The 26478-nt window shown below is 41.5% G+C and overlaps 1 protein-coding gene across 2 annotated transcripts in view; it reads right to left on the reverse strand.

Annotated features, from left to right (window-relative positions):
* The window catches only part of PRKAG2 (protein kinase AMP-activated non-catalytic subunit gamma 2), a 221023-nt gene that overhangs the window by 161128 nt on the left and 33417 nt on the right, over window positions 1-26478 (reverse strand). Inside the window, exon 1 of one of the 2 annotated variants that reach the window (XM_086741805.1) lies at window positions 7638-7763. The exons of the other annotated variant lie outside the window; for it this stretch is intronic. Within the exon in view, the coding sequence (XP_086597931.1) occupies window positions 7638-7718 (81 nt within the window). The 5' untranslated portion in view covers window positions 7719-7763. Of the gene's footprint in view, window positions 1-7637; window positions 7764-26478 lie in introns of those variants that run through there. 2 annotated transcript variants of the gene reach the window in all.

Consider the following 26478-nt stretch of genomic DNA (forward strand, 5'->3'; position numbering starts at 1 on the left):
TTAGCTGTGAACGGTTTCTTTCAGCTCAGTCTGCACACCAGCAGATTTTTTTTTTAGCTCAACCTTGGATTTGTACGTATTACAAGCCTATGTAAAACTCTGAATAGCAAATAGGCTACATACGCTAATCGCCTGCAAACAGAATCCAGAGTTTGAACTCTGTGGAATAGAGGGCATAGCTTGGTAGCTGTGATTGAGTAGAAAACTTTCTTTTTTTGAGAACAATCTTATCTGGAAGCCTTTGAGGATTTGTTTCAAATCACCCAATTATTGCACAAGGAAGGATTCAAACCTGACTTACACAGGAATTTCTGTCCTGTTGTTTTTATTTCTAGTCATAGTATAGTGTTATAAGTCACAGTATAGCATTATAAGACTTGCTACATCGCTTTATTCCTTTAGGAGTAGGCTGCTCATTGCTTTGCTTCTCTCCCTCCCCCATGCCATCTAGACTGCAGCATGTGTTTTGGAGACAGATATGTAAGTCGTACTGTGAGACTGAAGATGCTGGTGACTAAGTCTCGGTATGACTCAATGGGAGTGGGCAGTAACAGATGTACAAAGCTGGTTAGATTTGTGCAAGCCAGCTTTGTACTTTACAACGCTATTCCAATTTATTTGTTTGCTGTTGCTTTTAAGGCTATTTAAAAAAAGAACAATTGAGTGGGTCTGGAAAGTTTGAGATGGTAGAAATGAGATCTAGGCTCTTTATTTTGTCCACAGCATGAAGATTACAGAGGCAGCATGGTCCAGAAATCACCCGGGTGACTACGCAGGACCAGCTATGTGCACTTCAAAGCCAAGGTGGATACAGCATGAAATTCAAAATAACAGAGGGTCAATCACCTTATATAATGTGCCTGGAAGAAATGGGAAATATTCAGTCCCAAGAGGCACAATCTAAAAAGTCAGGGGGTTATGCCTGGCTGAAATCTAACCCAGATCTCGGTATGTGAAAATCACCATCCATCTGGTGATTATTCAATGTCATATATCCAAAAAATTGCATACAAAAACTTTGTATAGGAAAAGCGTCCTACATGTAACGTAAAGGCATTTCTTTCAGCTGCAACAAGAAGGAGGCAAAGTACTGAAAAGTTACTGAAGGCACTTCTCCCCTGGTCTCACCCATGGGTCGTCTGGCTTGGATTGCCACCAGTCTGAAACAGCTGCTAACACTGAGAATTTCTAGGGGAAGGGGCTAAAGAGAGCAATGAAACCAGTAAGTCCTTGATATTTCCCTGAAAACAGCTGTCTTCCAAGCTATGCTTCCTGAGTTATCCTGATCACGGGATACTGTCAGTCTCCAGCACATCCTTCTTCATTCCTAAACCTCTTGACTGACCCTGACAGCTATTAATGTCCAGCAGTCCACAGTAAATTCACCTTTTTTCTTCTGAGGCTGTAGACAAGGTTCATCAACAAAACCTGCTAAGAGACTGAATTGTTTTTTGTTTTGTTCTCAATCACAGACTTCAATCACTAGAACACATTCCTATGCTGCTCATGGAAAAAATGAAATTTTCTTTCAAGCCTCGTGCTCTCCTGCCAGGAAACACCACTGTATCTTCTTGGTGATTCAGCCTTTGCAGATGAGCTGAGCACAGACAGCCCAGAGTGGGATGCAATCAGTTCTGCCTGGAGCCCCGTAATGTTTATAACATCCAGAGAGCTCAAGGGTGGATGGAAATGCTGTGATGAAGGGTGCTGCTCTCCACCTCCTCAGTAAATCCCAGACCATCATTAGGGGCTCTCTGACAAAGCCTGAATACGATGCCCATGCGCACGACCGCCTGGTTTGTCAGCTCCTTCACACCACGAACCACACAGCGCGGTGACTGGCAGCATGTGTATTACAACGGCAGATGGACAACCTAGCAAATGTGTAAATAACAAAATGTCATTTAAAAAAAAAAGGAGAGAGAAAGTCAGAGAACAGCAGAGAAAGCAAGTGAGGGAGGAAAACAAAATTCTCAATATTCCCTGTGACACCACGATCCACATACAAACTCATCATTAAATGCTATTCCTGGGTGCTCAGCCAAAGAAAACCTTTCTCTGGTGAGACATTTCCTCCAAGAAGCTCCCAAAGTTAAGAGACACAAAGTGAAAGCAGAAGATAACATACCTTAGACCTGGAAAACGTGGTCAGAGGGGTGATGAGGGAATTAAGGAACAACCAAGAGACACGACTATAGGGAGGGACTGCAGGAGACTGGAAACGTTACCCTTCAGATGGCACGTAGTCAGTGCCAACAGAATGGCTTTCCAACAGTTATATGGTCCTCTTACACAAATGAGGCACAAGATCCGAATGTATTCGCCCGAAAAAGCACACATTTGCTATAAAACATAACTTCAGCCGCAGTGAAACACAACTGCAGGAAACAAAGATGATTTTGCCATAACGTAAACACTTGAGATGCTGCAGCACGGGGGCAATCTGAGGGGGATTCAAAGCAAGGATCATAATGAAGCTTTCTAAACCATCTCTACACTTCAGCTACTTTAAAAGTCACTGTGTTTTGTATTTTTTATGTTTTTCCCTCTCCCTAGAGGCCAAATCTCTGAAAACCATTTCCTCAAGGAAGGGGAACAAACAAAACAAAATCAGAGCTGAAAATCTCCAGCTGATGTCCTTATCTGAGAAGGACTTGCAGGGTCCTCCCTTGCATATATATGACTAAAAAAGGTGACATTCACACCAGGCAGAAAATTTCTGCCATAAATACTCAGACGGCAACTATTTTTTCCAGTTCACTTCATTTAGGAAGACAGCTGCCTGTTGCCTCCTCTTTACATTCTTGTCAGTTAATAACTGTGAATAATCGTAACAATTAGAAGAAAGCTTATAGCTGGAAAGCCAGGCAAGCAAGGGACCTACTCTGATCAAGTGGTCCCTCAACTTAAAAAAAAAAAAAAAAAAGGAAAAAAACATAGAAGTGAAGAGAAAATTAGGCAAGGAAAGGAAGAACAGGATGGCTCTGTGCTTGGTGTGCTGAAGACTTGAATGGGAGGTCAAAGGGGACAACACGTGGAGCCCACGATGAGGGAAGATTCCCCTCTTGATGCTTTCCTGCCACATTTTCCTACATCACTCTGCAGCTGCAGAGAACAATTTCATGTCCACAAAGTTTACAGTTACTTTGCTATAGCTTTTCTTATAGTTTTAGCACCACATATAAAAAGATACCAATATATACAGTATGCTTTCTTTCAAAGACTATTTTTTTATCTTTTCCTGAAAGAATTGATGTCTTCATTCTTCACCCTCTGAACTCCTTACTTAAAGGTGCATTTTGCTGAAGCTGGCAACATAAAAAGCCCTTGAGGACAGAAGAAAGCTCAAATTCTCAGAGATAATCTAGAAAACATTATCACATACATAGTACAGTACTCTGCCCTAAGTGATGAGACTTTCATTGCCTGCTCCGGCTTTCTAGTTTCCTCTGGGATGGCATCAAGGATGGGATATTTATTACCTAATTTCAGCCATCCAAAACAGCAGTCATCCACCCTACACTTTTTGTCCAGCCTAGAGAGAAGGGAAGAGCCACCATCTCCAACGGGCAACGCGGTCCCATTCCCCTTATGGGAGAGGCTAGACAACTTTCTTAAACTTTGCATGATCCAACACAGGATAAATGAACCTTGCCTCTTACCTCTCCTTCTTTACTGCCTATAAAGTGGGAATAAAATAACTTATTTTCCTTTTTGTTGTCCAGACAAGGGATTGCATCTTTCTAGGAGCACGTCTACACGGCAATAGTAAGCGTGGTTTACACCAGCTTGCTTTAACCCAGCTCTGCACAGCACCGATAAAAGTGTAGCCATGACAACACACGGGTTAGCATAGGCTGCAAAATCCCCGCGGGAGGCTGAGTAAATACTCCGGTAATTTAACTTACTTGGAGCTCCTCGCTCCCACCGTTGTACGGCTGTCAGGACTCAGCCGGGCTAATTTAAGCCCAGCTTCAATCACGTCTTTGCTTGCAGTCTAGACGCACTATAAGTATCCATACAAAGGGCAGCACAATAAGGTCCTAATCTCTGTTGGCATTTCTAAGTGTTACTAAAAGGTATATTTTCTTTACAATGCTTTGGCTGCTGTGTAGAAAACACGGTTAACTCTTTGACGGGGTGAGTGCCCACTGGAGTGAAAATGAAGGAGTCACTGTGTCCAATTGAAACAACTAGAATTTAAATTTTAAGAAAGCAGGCCAGCTATATAACCTCTGAAAAAAGCCTACTTGTTAAGAGAATTGGCGTGACCCAAGGGAAAAGTCCAAGGGATAGCACATCTTGCACTTCCAAGCCTTCTCACACCAAGCCCTGGCCACTTGTTAAGGCTCTCTCAAGGGATGGGCTTCAAAAAGCATCACAGCTCTGCTTGGAAAAAAGTCTTAGAAGACATCAAAGACCATCTCTGGAAGAAAGATGGGTAAAATATTTACCCATCTGGAAAATCTTGTGAACAATGAGACAAATGGAAGAACACAACAAAGGGATTACTCACTCTCACTTGAAATAGCCATCACTGAGAATAAATTTTCAGTGGGTCCAGTTTGGAAATAACCCTTATATGGAAAGGGAAGGAAAGAAATAACACATACTGAGTTTTTTTTCTAATTACTGTACATGCAACACTAAAATTTTAAGGTAGATATTTCACCAAATAAACGTCAGGCTTCTTTCAAGGGCTATCGCTTTCATCGGTATCTACTATTTTTTTTTTCCAGAAATTGTTCCTAGTTTAGATCCAGTGCAGGGGAAAAAAAAAAACTTACTAATGAGCCATATGCACTTCTGGCTTCTTTAGTAAGAATCTTCTAATTTTAACCGTTTTATTCTTCATGTGCCCATGTAAGCATCACGATTACAATAGACCTATCTGAATATAACGTGGAGAAAAGTAATTCCAATTGAAAACTTACGCTTGACACCTACATATACATGTTGCCAAAAGTCATTTCTGCCCTACACAATGGTTCTGAAACCCAGCAGACACTGGTGAGCTGAAACAGACAAATCCACATTTGATTTGGCTGGCACTTTGTGCATCAAAATGTGTTGAGAAGCATTTGATCGTGCTCGGAGAGTGCGGGAAACATTTCCAAATTAGCAGGACACCCTGGACACGGCGACAGATGGGCAGAGTATGAGCCTGGCACAGGAGAGGCCATTTTATAACTGGCTGTTTCTCCAAGCCGTGTGGCAGACAGTCCAAACCCATTTGTCACAAAAAAAAAAAATGAAAGCTCACACTGGAATTACCAAAGCAAGGCTCAGGGAGAGCCTTTGCCTGCAGTTCACCCCAGTACGGACACGCATCCTGCCAAGGAACGTCACCAAAACCTCCCACAAAAGAAAGAAGCACCCAAGCAGGAAACAAAACTAAGCAAAAGACAACCAAATACTTTTTTTTTTGAAGGTGAATTAAAACCATGAGCAGGAAATCTAGATTCTGAATAACATTTTTAATTGTTGCTTTGCTTTCTCTTTTTGTTTTCATAGAAAAATACTGATTTTTCCTCACTACCAAAAATTAAGTTAGTGCAAGTAATACAGCTCTAAAAGAATATTGGTTATTTTTTTTTTCTCATCATGAATGTTAATTTCTACCTATATGTATCAAATAGCTGTACATTTATTGGTATACATTTAACTTGAAGTTTTATTCACATTTATTTTGAGCTCTATCAGGAATGGATATTGGACTTGGAACTGCAATCAGGCACTAAAAATATTTAAATACCCATTAGAAAAGTGCCTTTTACATCAGAGCAAGAGGGTAAGGTATCAAAACATGTTTCAGATCTAAAAGCAAAAGCATTAGCACCTACAGTGAGAAACAGAAACAGGCTCTCACTGGTGACTCTGTCCTCCCAGATGTAGATGTGCTAGAGCTCACCTCAAAGGGCATCATTTTTTTTTACAAACATATAAAACATGCTGTCACATAGGACAATACATATGCTAAATGTATATAATCATACACTGCATGTATACAGACATGGTAACAAGCTCTTAGAGTTTTTTAACTGCCATTTCTTTTAAATTTTAGATGATTACATATTGCTTGGCTCTGAATCAAATCAGCTCGTCACTGGACCTACCTGAGTGGCCAAACATGCTGAAATGACACAGGGCTTTTCTTCTCCGGATGGAAAATCAGTGGCTGTTTGCTGTCTGAAACACACTGTGGCTACAGGTGATTTCCACCAACTCTGTGTTTGCCTTTAAAGGTACAATATTGCTTTTAATTCTCCTAATTTCTTCTTCATGACTGTAAGACATCCTAGTACAGATTGAACGGGTGGGTTTTGGGGGTTTGTTTTTTGGTGTTTATTTCAAACTGTGGCATTTTCCAAAATAAATAGTTTTATTCCACTCCCAGTAATAAAAATGGACTAACTTGAAGTGCAAGAGACCTCATTTGCTGGGTTTCCCGCTGTCTCCCTTTGGATCAAGGGCTGGCCCCATGTCAGCAGGATCCATCCTCCAGCCCATCATTCCCTCTTCTGACAGATGCTCCTGCCCCCCAGACTCCCAATTTTGGCAACTTCAGCTTTACCTCACCTCCTAGGGCTGCTCAAAGGCAGTGCAGCCACTGCTTTCCAGCCTCTCCTACACTCCCAGCTCCTCAGCCCATACGTGGGATATGGCTGAGGGTGAAATTTCTTCCCCAAAGGCAGATATCCTAATCTCTCCTGAGGCCTGTAAACAGCAGCTAAATCACAGTGACCAACAAGCAAAACAAACAAGATGCTGGCAAAATACCCTGCATCTTATACTAAAACAAATTTCAGTTGCCATTCACCAAAACCCTCTCATTACCCCACAAAAGCAGCACCTTTAAACCCTTCAGGCTTCGGATCTGTCCCCAGGAAAGAGGCAGCCTCGTCGTTATCGGACATTCATTATCGCACAGCTTCATTAATCGCAGCGCAAACTACGTGTGCTCACCATTAAGTCTGGTAGCAGAAAGGGAAAAATGCAAGAAGAAAGCATGAAGCCTGTAATACACCTCTTTATCCTGAAAAATCACGTCAAATATCAAATTAAAATCAATAAGCAAAAGAGGAGTTCCTGAAAACCTGCAATTTGCGGGTTGCAATGACGAGCCACGGCAATTAGTTGCCCAGCAGTTCGGGCTGCTCTGAGATGAGCAGTATGAGAAACCAGGCATTGCAGGATGCAGAGAGCAGATGTTTTTAGGCTGAAATTAAATAAACACCCCCCAAAAGATAATCTCTCTTTCCAAAACACTAAAGGAAAAGTTATGCAAGGGAAAAAAAAAAAAACCTCCAAGCTACATTCTTTAACTAGATAAAAGAACATTTAGTTCAGCCTTGGAGTATCTATTGTAATTAGATGCTCTAAAAAGAGGACAACAGCCCTGTGCCAGCCGTGCATACAAAAGAGACAAAACACAATGAAAAAAACCAAAATACCCAAGAACCAGGCATTTCTTACACAGCTTGAAGAATGTCTGCCTCTCAGCAGAGTCCTGCAGTGCACTCAGGCATCCACCTAAATGAATGCAAAACCTATTCCCCCTGCTAAGATAAATAAATTAAAAAACAAAAATCAAATCCAAAGAAATCCACAGACAATCAAACCCCGTTTTGACTTACAGCTCTGAAAAATCCTGCAGTCTGGCTGGAAACGTCCATTGAAGAACTGCATTCAAAGCTTTTCCCTAAAGGCAAGCGCATTTAAACATCTCGGGCTCTGCTACTGAAGCCGACACTGCAACAGATGGGGACCAGGGCTGGGTGTGTTCCTCCTTCCCATCGCGGCGCTGCGAGAGGATGGCAGGAGCAGTAGGTAACGCAGGAGAAGGCAGGCAATGGTTTTCTCCCTCGCTGCGGGCTCCCTGCCAAAAATGCTTTAGGCATCGCAAGATTCGATGAGACGACTGCAGCAACCTGCCACACTCGCTCTGACGGGGGCCAGCGACGCGCGCGGACGGTACGAGCGGGTAATTAAGCGTTGCATTGAATGCATTAGCTAAATGTTGTGGGTACACCAGGGAAGTTAGAGAGTTCAAATAACCACAGACGTTTTTAATGCAGATGCATTTTCAGCTGCCGGAGTAGCTGCTGCACCGCAAGCTCCCTACTCCCCGCTTAACCACAAGCCCACTTTGTAGCTGTACAAAAGTCACATTATTTTTTCCAGGCTTCAATTTTCCCATCTGCAGCATGAACACGGGAAGACTTTGAGTTTCTAATTTATTATAAAGATCTCACTGGGAAAACACAGTGTCTGAGTGCAAAGCACAACATTACCACTAAAAATAAAGCTAACAGCACAGATTTGGAAAGGGCATTGTGAACAAGAGCGTATGCTGGCAGAGCAATGCAAACTCTCCCAGTAGGAGCTGAGAGATGGTGGGGATTTGAGTTTTCTTCTTCATCAAGAATTATTTGAAAAATCCCACTTCATAATCACGTTCAGCTTTGATTACTCCACCAACCAATATCGCAGCGTCCTTCGTTAGCAAAGAAATCACTCCCCAGATCATGGGGCCGTATCCTTGGCCAAGACGCTATCCAAGGCTGCCACACATGAGGTCACCTCTGGTAGAACAAAGCTGACATGAAGGCAGAAAGATCATCTCTGCAGCTTCCAATATTTTAACAAAAGGCATCAAAATACTCGTACAATGAACTGACACCTCTCTGGAGAAACAGGTGGCTAGATCCTGAGCTATGAAGCATTGCCAGTCCTTTCTTGGCAATTTCAAAATAACATTTGTGATGATTGAAATCTCTTTAAGATGGAGGGTTTGTTTTAATTAATGGCTACCGGTCACAAAATCATTACAGTGAGGTGGGCTTGGCTTACGCATCACTCTCAGTCTATTTATCCTATTCATTGCAGAACCCTGCCCCCTTTGCAACTGGGTGCAACCAACAGTGACTTTAATTCTATCTAAATCAAATGATAAATATCACTGAACCCAGGCAGTTCATTTCCTTCAGCAGGAACAGAGGTGAGGTCCAGCTGATGCCCTTTATGTGCCAGGCAGAGAGCGTGTCGTACGAAATGGCTGCTGCCCTCCCTTCCCTCAGCATGCTGAGTGCTCCTCCATCTGACAAAACAAGTCCCTTCGGAGCAAAAAAGCTGAAAATGGTCCATAGTGTTCCTGCACAAATGGCAGCTATTACTTGAACCATTTTAAGACAAGGTCAGTGGCAGCCCTTTTTAACAAAGAAATGAACAAATATTTAGTGTTTAGAAAGTTTCCCCCCAGCTAAATGAGTATTTTATGCATGCAGAATATACAAATAGTTAGGAAAATAAACAAGCTTCCTCTTAAATTCTGTTTCAGAGGTACCAGAGAAACCAGTCAACCAGCTGGAGCAAGCAAAACGCATTGGCATCTCTCCTACTTCAGCTGTAGTAGAAAGACAGACATCTGTGGCTGACCTAGAGAGGGCAAAGGGGAAGACTGGATTCATCCCCTCCTACAAGCCAGACTGCAAAGCAAGGTTCAGCTCAATTGCTTCCATGTATAGCTAACTTAAAAGGATTATTCTGATTAGAGATCAGATCAATAAAAGGGGTATTAACAGCCAGGAAAATGTCCCATATCCCTAAATCACTCAGAGGACTCGGTTTGATGTAGCCAATTTCAAGAATCACCCAGACCTATTAAGGTGTTCTTTTAAAATTAATCCTCAGAACTGGTTCTGGTCTCAAAGTCTGATTTGGCACAAACTCTACCTCAAAAATATGCCTTTTCCTCCCCCATCCTTGGATAAGGAGTACGAAGCAGGAGAAACAGATTGCACAACTACATTTCAGATAAGCAGAACAGTTAATTGTTTAGATACCATTTCATAAATATTTGCTGAACTAGTTTTTGGATTCTATCCAGTTTCTGACATCCATTAAAAACACTGAATAATTCGTAATTTTCTTTCACCCTTCTGGGATGAAAAATAGGCAGGGAGGTTTTATTGTTATCATTTCTTACCATTATTTAGTGACTACTCACATTTACGTTGATGTGTCCTGCCAAAGAAGCCTAAGCTTTTCTTGAATCTACAGGCCTGAGGTGTCCAAATCACATTTCTGTAAATATTTATGTATTATTAGTTAATTAATTAAAACCTCTGTGAAATATCTGTACTCCTGTGTCGCCGGCTAGGCAACTAGTGAAGATCTGAGAAAAAAAAAAACTGCTTTCTGAATAAATACCTTGTTTCAAACCAGGATTTCAAGTGCGCATGCTCTATTGGAGATGCTGAGGCTCAGGACGGAAATGCAGCAGCCTTGGTGACAAAAAGTAGCAGTTAGTGTACATCGTCTCGCACAAGATGGTGGAACATGAGAAATCACCCAAATAAAGTTATTAAATTATGTTTTCAGTCGTACCTTATCATTCTAGTTTTACTAGTCTGTATGAATAGGGATCCAAAATTTCAGCTGTTTCCTTAAAGATAATTTAGAGGCCTCCAAAAAATCTTTTATATAATCAACTTTCCATGCCAATAGATTTTTCAGATTTAATTTTTTTTTCAAATTCTTAAGTCTTTACATTTCAAGCTCAGCAGTCATTATTTATTTTATAAATATATGTATTTTTAAAAATCTCATTTTGGAGCACTTCTAGATGACTCACGTATTTAAACTGACCGTACGATTTTCACACTTTACCAGGCAGTAATGTTGGGGGAGAAAAATCAACAAAACCCACTTCTGCCTTTGACAGTGAATCAAACACTCACGCTCCAAGGACCAAACTATGAGAAAAGCAGATTCATAACTATCACATTTTCACCAGTGCAAAGCTACAAAATTACTTGCCCAACTGAAACAGAGTCAGTGTGGTACCAGCTGGATCTTGTTTTTCCATCTGAAGGGTTTAATGATTCCGGCTTGCAAAAATTCAGAGCTCAATCAGCTTCAGATTTGGTTGTACACAATTCCCGCGAGCTGTTCCAAAACACCAAATCTGTGTCATCTTTTTGGTCCAAGTACAAGCCTAAAGTATCATAAATTTCAAACTGGCAGTACAGCAACCTTCCACAATTTCTCAGAGGAGAATGAAAATGCCTGGCTATTGGTTAGTGTTATTTATATTTTATAATTTTCCACAAAGATCTGGTGGTTTTGTAAGTACTACATAAATTAGATGACTTCATGGGGCCTGTTTCCATTATAGTTTCCTTGTTCTTACTGAGCAAGCAGCGTCATGAAATTAATGCACCTACCGTCTATGAAGATACTACTTAGAAACATGGCATCATATAGCGATTACCAGAGCACAGGGCATATTCATGGTTGCCCTATCCCCACTCCAACTGAGCACAGGGAGCAGCAACCAAAAGCGACGTGCAATACAGATGTGCAGCACAGCAGCCTGCGGCCAAGAAGCCAACACACTTCAGAGATGCTTGGGTGAAAGAAGCAACTCCTCAAAGGGCAGGAAAAGTGACAGCAGTGGTTGGAAGACCAGTAGAGCCCAACGGAAAGATGAAACAGGGACAGAAAACTCCTGAACTGCACCATAAACTACACTGGTTCTTAGTAGGACACTCAAAGTAGTCTCTTAAGCGTTGGTGTTTGGTAAAGGACAGCTGTGATCTGCAAGGGTTGGAAAAGGGAGTACCAGAAAAGAAAAGATTAAGCCCCAAGAACAAAAGGTGGAGATGAACAGTGGAGTCCATCCCCCCAAATCAGGCAAACTTGGAAATCAGGCTGGTGGAGATAGAATAAAATGGAAGGATAGAGGAGCAGAGAGAAATATCCCATGAAAAGCAAAATCCACAGTTTATTCCTTTATTCATCTCAAATAGTCACAGGGTTTTTTTTTTACAATTTTTCAGCATGATCTGCTGAGCAACGAACTGAATTGCTGGGATTCCTGACTCACTGTTGACAAGCCAGAAGGAGAGCATCCATGCGAGAAACACCAAAGCCCAGTGAGTAAGTGCTCATCTCTCCCAGGGGAGGGAGCACCCCGCAAGCCTCTGCAACAGAAGGTGGATCGCACTGCGCCAGAGATGTCTCCGCCAACTCGGGTACCAAAAACAGGATAGCTGCACGCTCGAATTAATACACCTAGTTCTTCAGCAGGACTAAAGCAGAGGGGTTTTTCTTCTGTATTTACATATATTCCCAAATGCAAACGATATTGAAATGATTAGGTGTCGTTCACACAATGACAGTACTGGAGGTTGCACAATAGCAGCCTTGTGCCCTGCTCCACACTGGCACTTCCCTGCGCCTTTCCCACCTTGCCCCCGTATCTAGAGCTACACAGACAGAGGGATGCAGCCTCTCTCCTGTATCACAGAGGGGAGGAGGAGGCTGGAGGCCTTAAGGAATTGGCTGAGAAACACCATTTGTGGGACAGAAATAGTCCCACAAGACAAGATAAGAAGGATGATACTGCAGCATCTTGAAATGGAAGAAAACCACATGGTGGGTTGAGAGTAAGAGCTCCAACCATGGGCTTCAGCATAAAATCCTGGTATATCTGGGTGCACACCCAAGACTCTTTATTGGAATCTACACAAATGTGCATGCTGCAGTGTGACTTTTCAGCTTCACTGGTCCCAGAGTGAGACATCTAAGGACCAGCACTTCCATGAGGACACAGCAACAGCAGCACAGACAAACAGAGATGCCTCAGCTCTGCTGCTGCCTCCTTGATCCCTCTGCCTTTGGGCTGCTTCGCGCTCCCTCCCTTGGCAACGTGCACTGCTCCCAGGGGCTGTGGCAGCAACGGGGGTAGGGGAGCCAGTGCCAAAAAGCTGGGGCAATGGGGTAGAACAATGAGGAAGCAAGGAGAAAAATTAGCTCCCTCATAAAACCAGCCACACTTGAACTGTTTATAAAATTTTAAGCCTGGCTTAGAGTTTGTGGTTGAGTACATATAATGCTACAGCACATCTGCAGCTCTCTGGAGAGCACTAATTATTTACCCAAAAGAAAACATCCTGCTGCAATAACATCACAGCACAACTATCCAGGAGTTAAGATGCTCTTGCATGCTACACAGCATGTTTTATTTTATTTGAACCCCGTGACTATTTGTCACCCATTTTAGGACTCAGTCGTGCTGGATGCTGAGGTATTTCATCTAAGTTGTCCCCGTGACTCCAGGGCACAGGTAGATTACCCACGTACTCACATCTCTGCACAGCCTGGCTGGGGACAGTATGTTCTTTACATTAAGGATTCTGGGTTGTCTAAGGCACCATGTGCACGTAGCAACTTTGCTGCACGCAGGTTTAAAGTATGCAATAAATAGTAACCATTAACTCTAAATTGAAGTAAGAGCCCACCTAGAAAAGGATAAAGTGGCTGCCTACATACAGTAATGAGCAGTTAAAATGTCATCAAAGGTTTAGAAGCTGAAGTACAAAGATCTTTGCTGGTGCCAATTGGTTGCTGAAAAAAAAAAAATGGAGGCAACAGCACCCTGCAGCATTTAAAGTAGGTTAGCACTGCCAGAAAATAAATACTTTTAAATAAGTATATTCTGATGCAGAAACCTGACACAGAGTCACAAATTCACCATAAAGAATGTGGTGAATGTATTTGTCAACTTAATGAAAATAAAGTAAACCAGTTTATCCACTAATTTTCATTTACAGAGGCATGCTGTGGTTAGGGGCTGAACATAATGGGTACAAGCAACGTGGACATTTGCAGACTGGCATGAACACTTTAGGAATAGCTACATCCACACCATTATGCTAGTTCACATCAGAAAGAGCACTCAGACTTTTAAACTAACTACAGATGATCATAGGGATTTTTGGAATACAGATGGACCATTGACCTGAGAGCCAGGCTGTTTCATCTGCTGCCACAACACCTGCAGGTTGCCCACCTCTCAGGGAAGGATGCTTCAGCACGGGTCTGGGCTGCCAGCAGAGCAGGGAAACGGCTGGCGGTCCAGGTGCCCAGCATCCCACCCCTAATAACGAAGCTCAGAGACTTCTCATCAGAGCCACGTTTCCTCCCCAAAAAGGATGCAAGATGTTTGGAGGCAAAGCCCCACTGTTTTATCATGGCATTCACTAGCACAGTGGAAACCATGTGGTGATGAGCTCTGAAACAGATGCCATCTATGATAGAAGTTCAGTGTTTATTTAACAGGCAGAAGCTTCCAATTAGCAATTCTGGATATAGGATGCACATGGTGAGAATGCAGTTATTTTAAGATTAAATGTTTGATTTCTACCACAGGGACTTATTTACAAAAAAAAAAAAAAAAAGAAAAAAAAAAAGAAAAAAAAAAGCCAACAGAAAAAAAAACCACAAAAAACCAAAACAAAACCCAGAAACCAAACAAGAGCACACACAGAGTTTAGGTTTTACTTCCTAATTTTGCCATGTCAATGATAACTTAAAATAATCTACGCACACCAGAGAGAAAAGTGTGCTCTTGAAGTCTCTGACCACAGGCAACAGCACTTTAAATACATCACAGAAATAAAATTTGCCTTAAGAAAAGTGAATGCAATTTGATTTTAAAGAACCTAACAAATAAACAACGAACAAAATTTTAAAAATAAAATACAACCCAACCGCTTCCCTCCAGCTGTCAGCACCAGATTAGCTTCTGAACAGGAACAAGTCCCATAAACAGCAGGATCACCCGTCTTGAAGGTTGGAGACTGAAATCTTGTTTCTTGAGCAACATTCAGTAATTTAAAGCACATTCTTATGTGTTTGATAAAATGTCTTTTCCTTCCTTTTCTAGTATTTATGAGTCTATACAGATTTTTCCAACCACAGCAGGCAGCTGGTGGTGGATGCAGGTCCCAGCCCCAATCTCGACGCTACATGACCATGAGAAACAGCACGCTTCAGTCTGGCAGGTCTTATTTGCTTCCACTGATTTATCAGCCAAAATCACTTTTCCACACCAGGCTGTAGAGTCACTTTTGCAAAATGCAGGAGTATCAATTTAGAACAAGGCAGCATGATCACAACTCTTCTTTATTTGTAGTTATCATGAAAAAGGAAAAATCATTAATGTCTGCTCTCACAACTTTTCTGTATACAGGATCTTTTGCATCACCTCTCTCATTTCTCCCCTCCTGGTTGTTCTTTGCTGCTTCTTTAGAGTACACGCTATTCAGAGATACTGCCTTTTAACAGAACATTATACAGGAACAAGTATCATTTAGTGTGATTATGATATAAAGATAATAATACGGCATTAAATAAAGAGGCATAAAAAAACCTGAGGAAGCATTTGGCCATGACATCAGGAGTAAGGATGACAAACAGCACCTTTGGATGATGATCAACAAACAGCTTGTGGTGGAGGACTAGGCAAACCACTCCAGAAAGTCTTTCAACCTTGCCCTTGTTGCAGTACTCCTGCCAAAGACAATCTTCCCCTACAGCTCATTAATATATTCTGAAGATGGAATTTTATTTACTTTAGAATATGTTAATTACTATATGTATGTATTATTAGAAGCCCTTTTTTCAAGAATGCACAAAGTGGCAGCTATTTTGGAAGAAAAAACAAACAAAGGAGGAATCACAGCTACAAAATACTATTGGATTGCCCTCTCCTAGCACTTCAAGTGAAAACATTATGAGTGTGGCAAAATATACCAGTTAGAATTTCCTGAAACAGAATAAACATTTCCATCCACGTACAGCTTGAGATATTTGTTTCTCCAGGACCACTGCCTCTCTTCTTGATTGCAAAGCAGCTTTTGAAAACACATTTCCCAGTCCCTCAGCCTTCCACTCTAATGCTCCTGAAATACCCATGTTTAACAAGTTGCAGGACGTCTTTGGGGACCTCCTGCTGAAACTCTGACAGCATACAGGCATGTGTAATAAACTGTCTTCCACCCCAGCTAAAGCTTTTTTATGGAAGGTTTTTCTCTATAGAATTCACTCTTTGGTGTCAGAGCCTGATTATCTCCCTTAGGAGCCCCAGTAGAGATTTCCACTGCACTTTTATCAGCAGACACTATTTCAGGGAAAGGAATAAAAGAAATATCTCTAACTTGAACTTTGCAACATAATCTTTCATTGTTTTCGGAAGCTGGACTGTGAAGTGAGATTTTTGTGTAATACAGTGACATTTGAGCATCAGTAGACACAGATCTATTTTGGTTTACTTTCTCTTGGACAGAAGGAAGGGAAGCAAAAAGGAACTGGGAAAAGGAAATTAAACCCCTATAGCTGCCTGGAAAACACCACTTCAAATGCTGCATTTCAAAGTCATGGAAGGAAGTGACCACTGACTGGGACTATATTTAAACGTAATACGGAGCTTAACACTGTACTTATTTTTAGGCAAGAATAATAACTATTCCCATTTCTTCTGTACACCTGTTACTAACAGGTGTCCTGTCCAAAAGGTGACCCAGGGCACCTTCTAACATTCACAGGAGCACAACACGGTGCTATATGGCTGTCTGCAGGAATGTTGAGGTCTGTTATTTTTTCCTACCACCACAGAGATGTTAACAGGGCATTTCCAAGGTGGAATTTCCTTCCCCAGGGCCAAGTCCAACATCTAGACCAGTCAATGATGATTCAGGTATCGTGTCAGACTCTAGACTACATCCCAGCTGAAAGGCAGCCCAGTCAGTATCCCCAGAATCTCACAGGTTTTACTTAGGTGTCTGTGGTAACTTCCAAGCTACAGTTTGCCCAGACAAGTGATTCAGAGCCATCCAGGGAAAACTGAATGCCAGCAACATCCATTAATTTATTACATGACCGGTCTTCTTCCTGGATCCATTTCTCACTTCAATTTTACAAAAATAAATAGTTTTATCTAACTTAGTGCTAGAGTTCAGGTACTGAAAGGACAAATGTTATGTTTCTGCATGGACTGAATATGGGATCACTGCGAGAAGAAGAGGTGATTCACATGCTCAAGGTTAAAACAAATGGAGGAGTTTGGGACAAGAGGGATTTCCTCTTCTTCCTTCCTTCCTGCCTCAATGTGAAAATGCTTTGTTTGGTTGTTTCTCATCTTTTTATGTGTGGTCCCTTTTCCATAGCCACCTGGGAAATTTATCTAACAAACTCTTCCTGCTGGAAAAGTAAATTTCAAAGTAAAAAGTTGGTAGCACTCTTGATTACTCCAGCACCTTTCCTGTAGCATGTTACGGCAGTAGCTTCTGGTTTCCATGACAGGTCTGAGCCTTGCCACTGGAAGTCATGACTGCTGTGACATTGGCAGAGTGCTGGGGACTCTTGTGTGTCTCTGTGTACAGGGTGTAATAAAAATTCTGTAGATCCTTCTAGCATGAAGCCTTCAGAGACAGCCAGTACCAATGCTGACAGACAAGCACCTCTTAGAAAGAACAGAAATAATTCACATGAACAAAAAGCAAGCACAGCACTTTGATGATGGATCTTGCAGTTTCCATCTCTCACATACATACACAAACCCATAACGATATGCTCACTGGCAACAAGTGCCATTGCACACAGATCTTTTTAAGAAACTCAATTTGTTGTTCTAAGCAACCACCAGATCAGCTTGTTCTTCCAGATGTAACCGCAAACATTCAGCTGCTTAGACTAAGCTCTCAGGCCAAGTCATCTCTTTTTTTCATCAAGGAAATGAGGTAACAGGACAATACAGAGCAGTCCATAGTGACCTTACCCCACCACTGAATTTCTTCAGTTTATAAAACTTACTAAGAGGCAGTTCCTCTGTCAGCTACTCAGAAAGCTGCAGAGCAAGTCAGCAGCTCCAATACCTTACAAAACTAGCTGTAAAGTCATAAACTTGATATATGGCTTCAGCTACAGCCACATGCTCAAAACAGGGTTTGCATCTGAACCTCCTATTCGGCAATTCCTATTTTAACAACCTGTTTTAAGTTGCCTTTAAGCCTTGCCAAACCATAGTGAGAAAGGGCAGAAATTTTCCGAAGCTGCGTCTGCCCCAAACAGGAACTGGCTGGGAAGGCTTCAGTCAAAATATTATTTAAGCCATTTCTAAAAAATGTCAGAGAAAATATGTCATTTCTGTATAAGAAACAATTTTCCAGTGAATTTTAGAAGGAGATTTCTAGCTCCTCCTTGGTTTGAGCCAGAGTTTTGATTTGGCAGGGCAGACTGCATCAGGCAAACATTTCTGTTCTCCTTACAAAAATGCACTTAAATTCAGCTACTTTATACAGGGGCTTTGACACACTGGACAAGCACTGGCAACAGAGGCAGAGGGGCTGAACAACTGAGATCCCCGAAAGAAGAAAGAGAAGGAGTATGGGAGTATGGGGGAGAAATTGGCCAGACTAGCTAGTAAGCAGCTACAGTGTCTGGAAACACTTCAAAAGGAGCAAGAGATCGAGAGGCAGAGGACAGAATCTAACATTTGCTGGGCGAGGGGATTAAAATTGAGTTCAGACATCTACAGAATGGAAACTGTGATTAAGAAACAATCATGAGGTAGAGACAGTGCAGAAGGGGGGCAAGCTGAAGGCATATGATGGGCATGAGACAGCTTTGTTGGTAATGGGCAGAAGAGTCTGTTCACTATTGTCCACCTCCAAAAAATTAAACAGAATCAACTCCTTCTGAAAAAAGAGTAAAGATATAGGATTGGGTTATCTGACATTATGGGCAGGAGTCAACTAGTATTAAGACACCTAAACTCAGGTGTCTCACCATAGGTGCCTACAAACCCAGTGTTTAAACTCATAGGATAGTAAATGGATATTAAGAGTGGCATTCAATTGTCTAAGCAGAGACCTCTCAGATTGCCATCTGAGACAACAGAGGACAAGACACAGGGCTGACATCTGCCACAGCATCTGCACATCACCTGCACTCTACAGGAGAACACTTCACCAATTTGCCTGGCATCCTCTTGCAGGAAATATGTTATTCTTCTTTGTGACTGACATATGCTCTCCAAAGAGGGGACAGAAGCTGGTAGCCCAATGGCAGTATATGTGCCAACAAGGAAGCTGAAGGCCTGGCAGGTTACCTTAGCACAACTCCAACGGTATATTACAGGCTTATACATGGGCATCTTACAGAATCTGTAGAAAAGAAAGGAATTTAAGTTGGACAAGCTACTTGTATCCAAACATTTCCTAACTTTTCAGGAACTGACTTTGTAACTTTACCAATATTCTTTCAACGCTTCTTGTGTATGCTTATATAAAGTCCTTATAAATTAATTTAGACTGGGATAGTCAGAAGCATCTAACAAAATTCATACAAATGCTCTTTGATTAGTAATAGTCAATAAACAACACCATGCATACATAATGCATAGGATGTTCTCTACTGATGGGTACCTTTACCAACTAAAGCAACCCCAGAGCTGGTTTACCCTACTACTGAAGACAAATGTGGTCAAGCAGATGGTTTCTGAAAGCCAATAGCAAGGTAAGATTGCCACTGAGAGCAAGGCCAGTTTAGCTTCATTTCTCTGCCTCCTGTTTCTCCGTGCTTAAGTAAATCAAACTGACTGAAAGCTCTTTATGTAACTCATGAAGACCAAGAGGAAGCTCGAAGCACCGCAGAAAGATTAGTGAAGAGAATAACTGACAACACATACATGTTTTGCACTATGTTAATCACAAACAATTTTTGTTTGACATCTCAAACATAAGATCAAGCAATTCAGGCCCCAAACCTGATGTGTATATTTGGAAATCACCAATCTGCGTGCAAAAGAATAAAGAAACCCCTGCTCTTTGTACTGCTGTTATAGCTGTTTACTTTCTGGCGTGAGTTTGCAGTTCCTGAGATCTTATAATATATTCTGTAACCACAGAGCTGCAAAGGTTTGAGAACTTTACTAGACCTTGGGCCAACAGTTCATCAAGCAACTACAAAAGAAGAGCTCAGATCTTCAAAGAGAAAGAGGAAGGAAATCAACTGTCAGCTAGCTCAAAAAAAAAAAAAAAGGCAAAAGAAGCAGACGATTTATCGCTTACCAGTTTACTTAAAAAAAAAACAACCCTAAGAGCCTACGAGGCTAATTATGAAAGGGAATCAAAGCTTAAATTTCCCCTGTGCAAGGGGACAGTATGTCTTTTTCAGCAGGGATGGGCTATGGGGACCTTCACAGAGCCACTAAAGAGCAGTCTGTCCCAATCCCTCTCCTGCCGAATGACCAACATCTAGGCAGCCCCACCACACTAAGCAGCACGTATCTGTGCACCTCTTCACATGATCAGACCTGTCATGCTCACACAGTGAGCACTGAAATGACCTTCTCCACACTCAGGAGAACCGACACACCACATAGCTAGGCTGAAGGAGCCCTTAAGAAAAGCAGCAGATGAAATGTTCTGCCAGACTGTATCAAACTGTATTTTTGCCACCTCTGCCTTAACTGTGGAGAATACCGGAGATGTTTAATGTTGGTGATCTACCCAAAGCTAGAAGAAATCCCGCATTTCAGAAAAGGAGAAACTAAAAATCTTCAATGAGAAAGAATCATTGCTCACACATACAAGAGAAAAATATAACATTTGGCTTACTCTGCATATCCCAATCTGGGGAAACAGAACTCAGCCAGGACTTACCTCTAAATTGCTCTTTGCACCTCTTGTGATCAGGGGAGTCCCAGACACAGAAACTGAAGTCAAAAAGATCTTTTCTCTATGCTTGCGTTGCTGATCTCAAAGAGGAGGAAGATGAAGCCTGACTGGAAAGCACAGGAGTGAAAAAGAGGCACAGAGGTATTACAAGAGTCAGAGAGTAAGATCAGCAAATAACAGAACAGCGTGGAAAGATATAAAAGAAGAGTGCATATGAATAGAAGCAAGAGAACAGGAGAACACAGAGATAAAGGAAAATGGCATTGCAGCTAGGAGAATGTCCTTAGGAATGGACAGGAAGCAGAGAAAATACGAGGCAAGACATAGGGGATGGGAAACAAGAGAAGAGTCAGAAACAAGCAGGTCTGTCATTTCACAAATAACGGACTTACAGGTGTTGGCTACATGTATCATACATACAGAAAGGTTAAATCAAAGCCCTCTCAGCCACCTCAGCTTTTTAGGCCTGATTTTGTAACTGTACAATATTTCAACGAGAAGTTCACAGCTCCACGCCAAATCCCTTAAGTGGGAATGTACAGGTGCCCTTGGAAAAAAACTCCACAATATCCGTAGGATAATGCCAGTGTGTCATCCCAAAACTGTCCTAAAATCTAATATATTTCAACTGATTTTGATATTCTGGTGCTGTTTCTTCTGACCAAAACTGTCTGGCTTGTTGCTTTCACTGAAGGAACAAGATGAGATAGAAAACAGCCAACAGCACAGAGAAGCATGGGACCCTCAAGACCAAATTAGGAATCAATTTTCTCTGATTCCTCTTCTCTCTCTTTCTTTTTATCCTCCCATATTTCAGTTGCCTTATAAATCTCCCATGGTTCTTACAAACTTGTAAAAGGTGTACTACAGAATTTTTTTAAATTTTTTTTTTTAAGCATTTCTCAATTATTTAAGAAACTGTATTGTTGCTTTGGGAACACGTCTTCTCTTCTAGCTTTCTCCATTAGTAAGCACATATTTTTCCCACAGTGGAAAAACAGATATCTCCAAGCAGCATCATACAGGACTTTTTTTTTCAGATATGAAAGGAAGTTATTGTATCAGTGACACCACCCTCGCCTTAATCAATACTGGGTACTTAAACTGGCTTCATCTGGTTATGATACACCGTGGATTGCTAAATCATGTCACTTTAGGGAGTACTTCATTTTATTTAGCTAATCTATTGATACACTGCTATCAATTCAGCTGGCTAATTTTGGCAAGAACACATTTGCCTGACTTTCTCATTATCACTTCTTTTGCTCCCTCTTATTTCTGTCCGTTCATCATTTTGTTCTGCCAACTAACACACATACAAAATACAAAGTCTTTAACTTTTGTCCTCATGAGATATCAGTTCCCCGTCTCTACACGCACGTTCTAGTTTCACAAATAGGATACAATCTATCCCAAACACATCCTAAAATGAACATATCCCAACATGATTACACCTTTTCTCAGTCTCAGTGTTGTTCCAGTCAGGCCTCAGTTGTACCACAGGTCAGGCCTATGACGTTAATTTCGTGGTCTGTCTTTCAGGGGCTGAAAGTTAGGATTATCCTGCTTAATCTCAGTCTTTCTCATCATCACCTCTGCTAAAACCTCAAGCTCACACATCTACTTCTAGAGGACTGTGAGCGGAGAACACATTCCCCTGAAATGTGCTGCTTTCCAGACACAGGTCTATAAGAAAAAAAAAAAAAAAAAAAAAAAAGCTTTGGAGACAATTGCAACTTGGCCCAGCACAGTTTCCCTCACAGCACTTGTCTCTCCCAGTGAGAGCCCACACAGAGGCATCACCAAACAACCACATTCCCAGTCCATCTCTTACACCGACCTACAGAAAAGCTGAAAGCTCACTGGAAGTCTGCACATCTGACTGGACCAAAAAAAAAGCTCAGGGCATCATCAGCTGCTTAAGCTGGACTCACCTCCTGTTAGTGCCTGCCCACAGCACAACAAAATCCTATGTAGATCCCATGCAAGTCATGTCTCAGGCCTTGCAGGTGGCATCTAGGTGCTCCTGCCTTCGGAGTCTTCTTGGAGACTCCAGGGAGTGCTAGGATATCTCCCAGTGATTCTAGGGGTTCCATCTGTATCCTGATGAAAAACTAACCCAACTAGTTGAATTAGTCCTTACAAAGACACATCCCCATCCAACATTTACTCTGATTCAAACCAACAGAGCAAAACCAGTCAGAAATGACCACATTTATCATTTGCTCCAACGGGCCAACAGCTATTACAGAAATGCTCTCAGAATTTTCCTTCCTCTTCATGCTTGTTTACGTCAAACACCCCAGTAAAGCTGTATATGAGAAAAACAAGGCAAACCTCCAATCTTATCATCCATATCCACAAAAACTACCCAAGCTGAAAGAAACACTTCAGGCACCCACGTAACTCTTTATAGGAATCGTTACTGGCCAGAAGCTGAGCAAGTGAGATTTCTACTATTGATGGATGGGATACTATTGGATACTATTTTCTTGTAAGATCTACAAAAAGAAGTGACAGTCTACAAATCACTTCATTTTTCTAAGTAGGAATGTAGCAAGAGAAGGGGAAAAGGAAAGCTTGATTGAGAGTCCATATGTAACACAATATGTTTCACTTAGGTGATCTCAAGAGCACTGCAATTAGTGAAAAATAAAGTAATTTTTTTTGGCGAAGAGCTATCACCAGCTCAACTCACAATAATTGTAGTTTCAGTTGAAAGAGTGCAGGGTTAGTTTAGAGAATGCAATTTAATGTTATCCCAGATGATGAGGCTCTTAAGCTTTGCTAGCAAAAAAGCCAAAACAGCCCACTGCAGACCTGCCAAGGACTGATGACTCTCAAGTACTGATTGTTAACAACTATCATATATTAATACCAATAGCAGTCAAGAACCTGCACGATATTGCCAACAACAGCAATTTCCACAAACCATGTTTCCCTACCGATATCCATGAATATTTTTGACTATAAATAACCGCATATTACATAAAACTAAAGACATTTTTACATCAATTATAGCAACTAAGAATGGCTCCAGGAAAAACATCCTACCTTCCTCAAGTACCTCAACACCTTACAATGATAATTTGGTTCTCTTTGTTGCCTGTCCCACATGATTGTAAGGTTTTTGAGCAGTTCCTAAATAATGCCACCTTCAAGACAAAAAGGTCTAAATTCTGGAGGCCAGGCAGCCTAGCAGGCAAACTCCCAGAGTGCTAAAGAAAGAAACTCTAAAGCCAAAATGCTATTGAGAAGTTTGAAAATAAGTTAGGAATTTCCCCCAGAAAAGCTCTGCAGCAAAGAGGCCTGGCTGAACTGCCAGCTGCCAAGGAAACGTGAATCTGGACGGCTCTTCAAGGGACAAGGCATTCACCTGCTGCCAAGGAGCGACAGGTCTGCTCCCATTCCTGAGCTGCTGAGAGGCTGAAGTAGCTTTTCCAACACACAGGGCAAATCAGCATGAAAAAGAAGTGCAACAAATTAAAAATGTTATGAAGATGAAGGGAGAAAGTGGTCACAAATTAGGATTTTCCATGCTGTGACTGATTTGTGGGTTGTTCTTCAATTATTCTGGGTTTATAAGATTGTTAATATAAACACACTCATTAAGCCACTGCAAATATTTGTTGAAGCTGCTCACCTAGTATTCGTTTTTATGGACCCGCATAAGATATTTGTAGGCCAAAGTTTAACATTAAAGTTCAGAGAAATGCTGACCGGGTTAATAAGGAGCAGAGTTTACGGTAACATGCAAATAAAACTTCTCACACCTAGAGAGTTCTACAAACACATTCTAATTCATCCTCACAATAGCTCCGTTGAGGAGATAAGGACAAATTGCACTCCTTTTTCGAAATTAAGGAAAGAAAAGCAGAGAAAGTCATTTACCCAGAGTGACTGTGGGAGCGAGCAGGAGCTAACGAGCTTTCCATCTTTAGTCACGCACTAGTCCGCACATGTCTTGGATCTACCCAGGCACTCGTTTCTCACCTCAGCTACCAGATCTGAGGCCAATTCTTCATTGCAAGGTCTGTGCCCGTCAATACTGTCAACTGAAATTTCAACAGAAAGACATGGGAATACTTTCTAATGAAAGAGTTGGGCAGTGAGATGAATTAAAGACTGATTCTCCTTGCAGGCTTGGCACGTAAGTCTCATTAAAGTTAACAACAGATATAAGACTCATGTGCAAGGGAAAGCGATTACAGCCTTAAATCCAATCAACGTCAGGTTTACTGCATTGTTCAACAACTTCTTCACTGCCTACACTGATGCTGCTTTCCCAAGGAAGTTTATTTGTACTTGCGTTCTTTTTTGGCAGTGATTTTTCTTAGACAAACGCAAATATTCTGTGTTTGGCGTTGCTAACAGGGCTGCCTCTATGAGTAAAAATGGTCACACCTGGGAAATTGGGAAGGTGAGGATTAGGGATTGTTACAGAATTAAGGACTTCAAACAAAACTATAAGCAAAGCTTGTAATTCAGTGAAGGCTGAGAAATGCCCGGAGGGATGAAGATGTACACATGCTCTTTATTTCTTTGTTCAACATGGCAAAAACGTGCCAGGAGATTTTAGGAAACATCAACTTTCTTCTCAAGCAGCAGGACTCCTCTTTCAGAGCCAGGACAGCTCAGCAGTTCACATCTCACACACACTAACAGATACAGTTAAACTAGCGTTCAAATTAACCGCTAGACATTGTGTTTAATTCTTTACCAAAAATTGCTAAAATCAGCCCAGGGCACGGCTACACAGTGGCATTTTGACTCCACAAACCTCACTTTGCCTACCCGCTTAGCATGCGGCTGCTCATCACCTCCCCACCGCCCACCAGAGCCCCTCTCCAGGTTTGTTTCCGCACCCCAGAGCCTCCAGGTCACAAATCAACAGTCAAGGCTGCTTTTCGAGACCCTTCCTCTCTTTACCTGGATGCAGTGGAAGCTTACAAACGGAATATGTGTACTACACAAGAATTAAAAATAAAGCTAGTCAACAGATGCTGTAAGATGTCAGAGCGGACATAAATTAGGGAATATTTCTAGAGGTGCATGATGTGCTACATGATAAAACAGTTTTAGATTGGCAATAATACAAAGCTATGTCATTTTTAAGCACAGATAGAGAAAAAAAAATGTGTACAGAAGCTTCTCAAACATGTCTGTAGCCAAAGGAATTAACGCTCTGCTCCCCATAAGATGCACTTTCCACCCTTCTCAAGGAATAGCCATCCTGTCCCCTATGTGACCACCAACATCTGCAGAGGAAATCTTTAACTCTTTTTCTCTCAATTTGTATACAGGCAGTAAACAAAAGCATCCAAAACCACACTTTTTTTTTTATATATATACACACACATAAAATAGGTATGACTACATTGTAATTTTTTTCTCTCTGACTTGTACTTTTAATCTTTCAAATGAGGGAGTTACAGACCGGTAGGCACAACCCTATTCTGTAATTTAAGATTCTTTTCGGGGATCAATGAATTACTGCAGCTATCCAGAAGAGAAGAAGACAAATACCTTACACAGGTTTCTTAAGAATAAATCACAAACTAATCTAATTTAATCTGAAGCAGGAAACAGCCTCTAAGTAAAGAAGAAACAGCAGATACAATACACCTTGAACTCTGTAAATATTCTTACGTTGCCACATAGGACATTCTCATAACCAAGTTAGGAAAATAAGGTATAGACAAAAACCACTGTGACAGTGCCCCCCTCAAAGAGCCCTCAAAAGGGGAACTAGTAACTCATGACACCTTGCCACAAAGGCTGGAAGGCTCCTTCATAGCATTACTGTTGACCTCGCTGTAGGCAGTGCTTTTATTTATTACCTGGATAACAGATTAGAGAAGATACTTCACAATAATTATGAAATAACTTCATTTAGACTGCGTGAGGCTTCTGGGCTTTCTCAGGAACAGCAAGAGCAATGAGTACGATC

Source organism: Chlamydotis macqueenii, chromosome 2, assembly GCF_036417535.1.
Source record: "Chlamydotis macqueenii isolate bChlMac1 chromosome 2, bChlMac1.mat, whole genome shotgun sequence".
NCBI classification, from domain to species: domain Eukaryota; kingdom Metazoa; phylum Chordata; class Aves; order Otidiformes; family Otididae; genus Chlamydotis; species Chlamydotis macqueenii.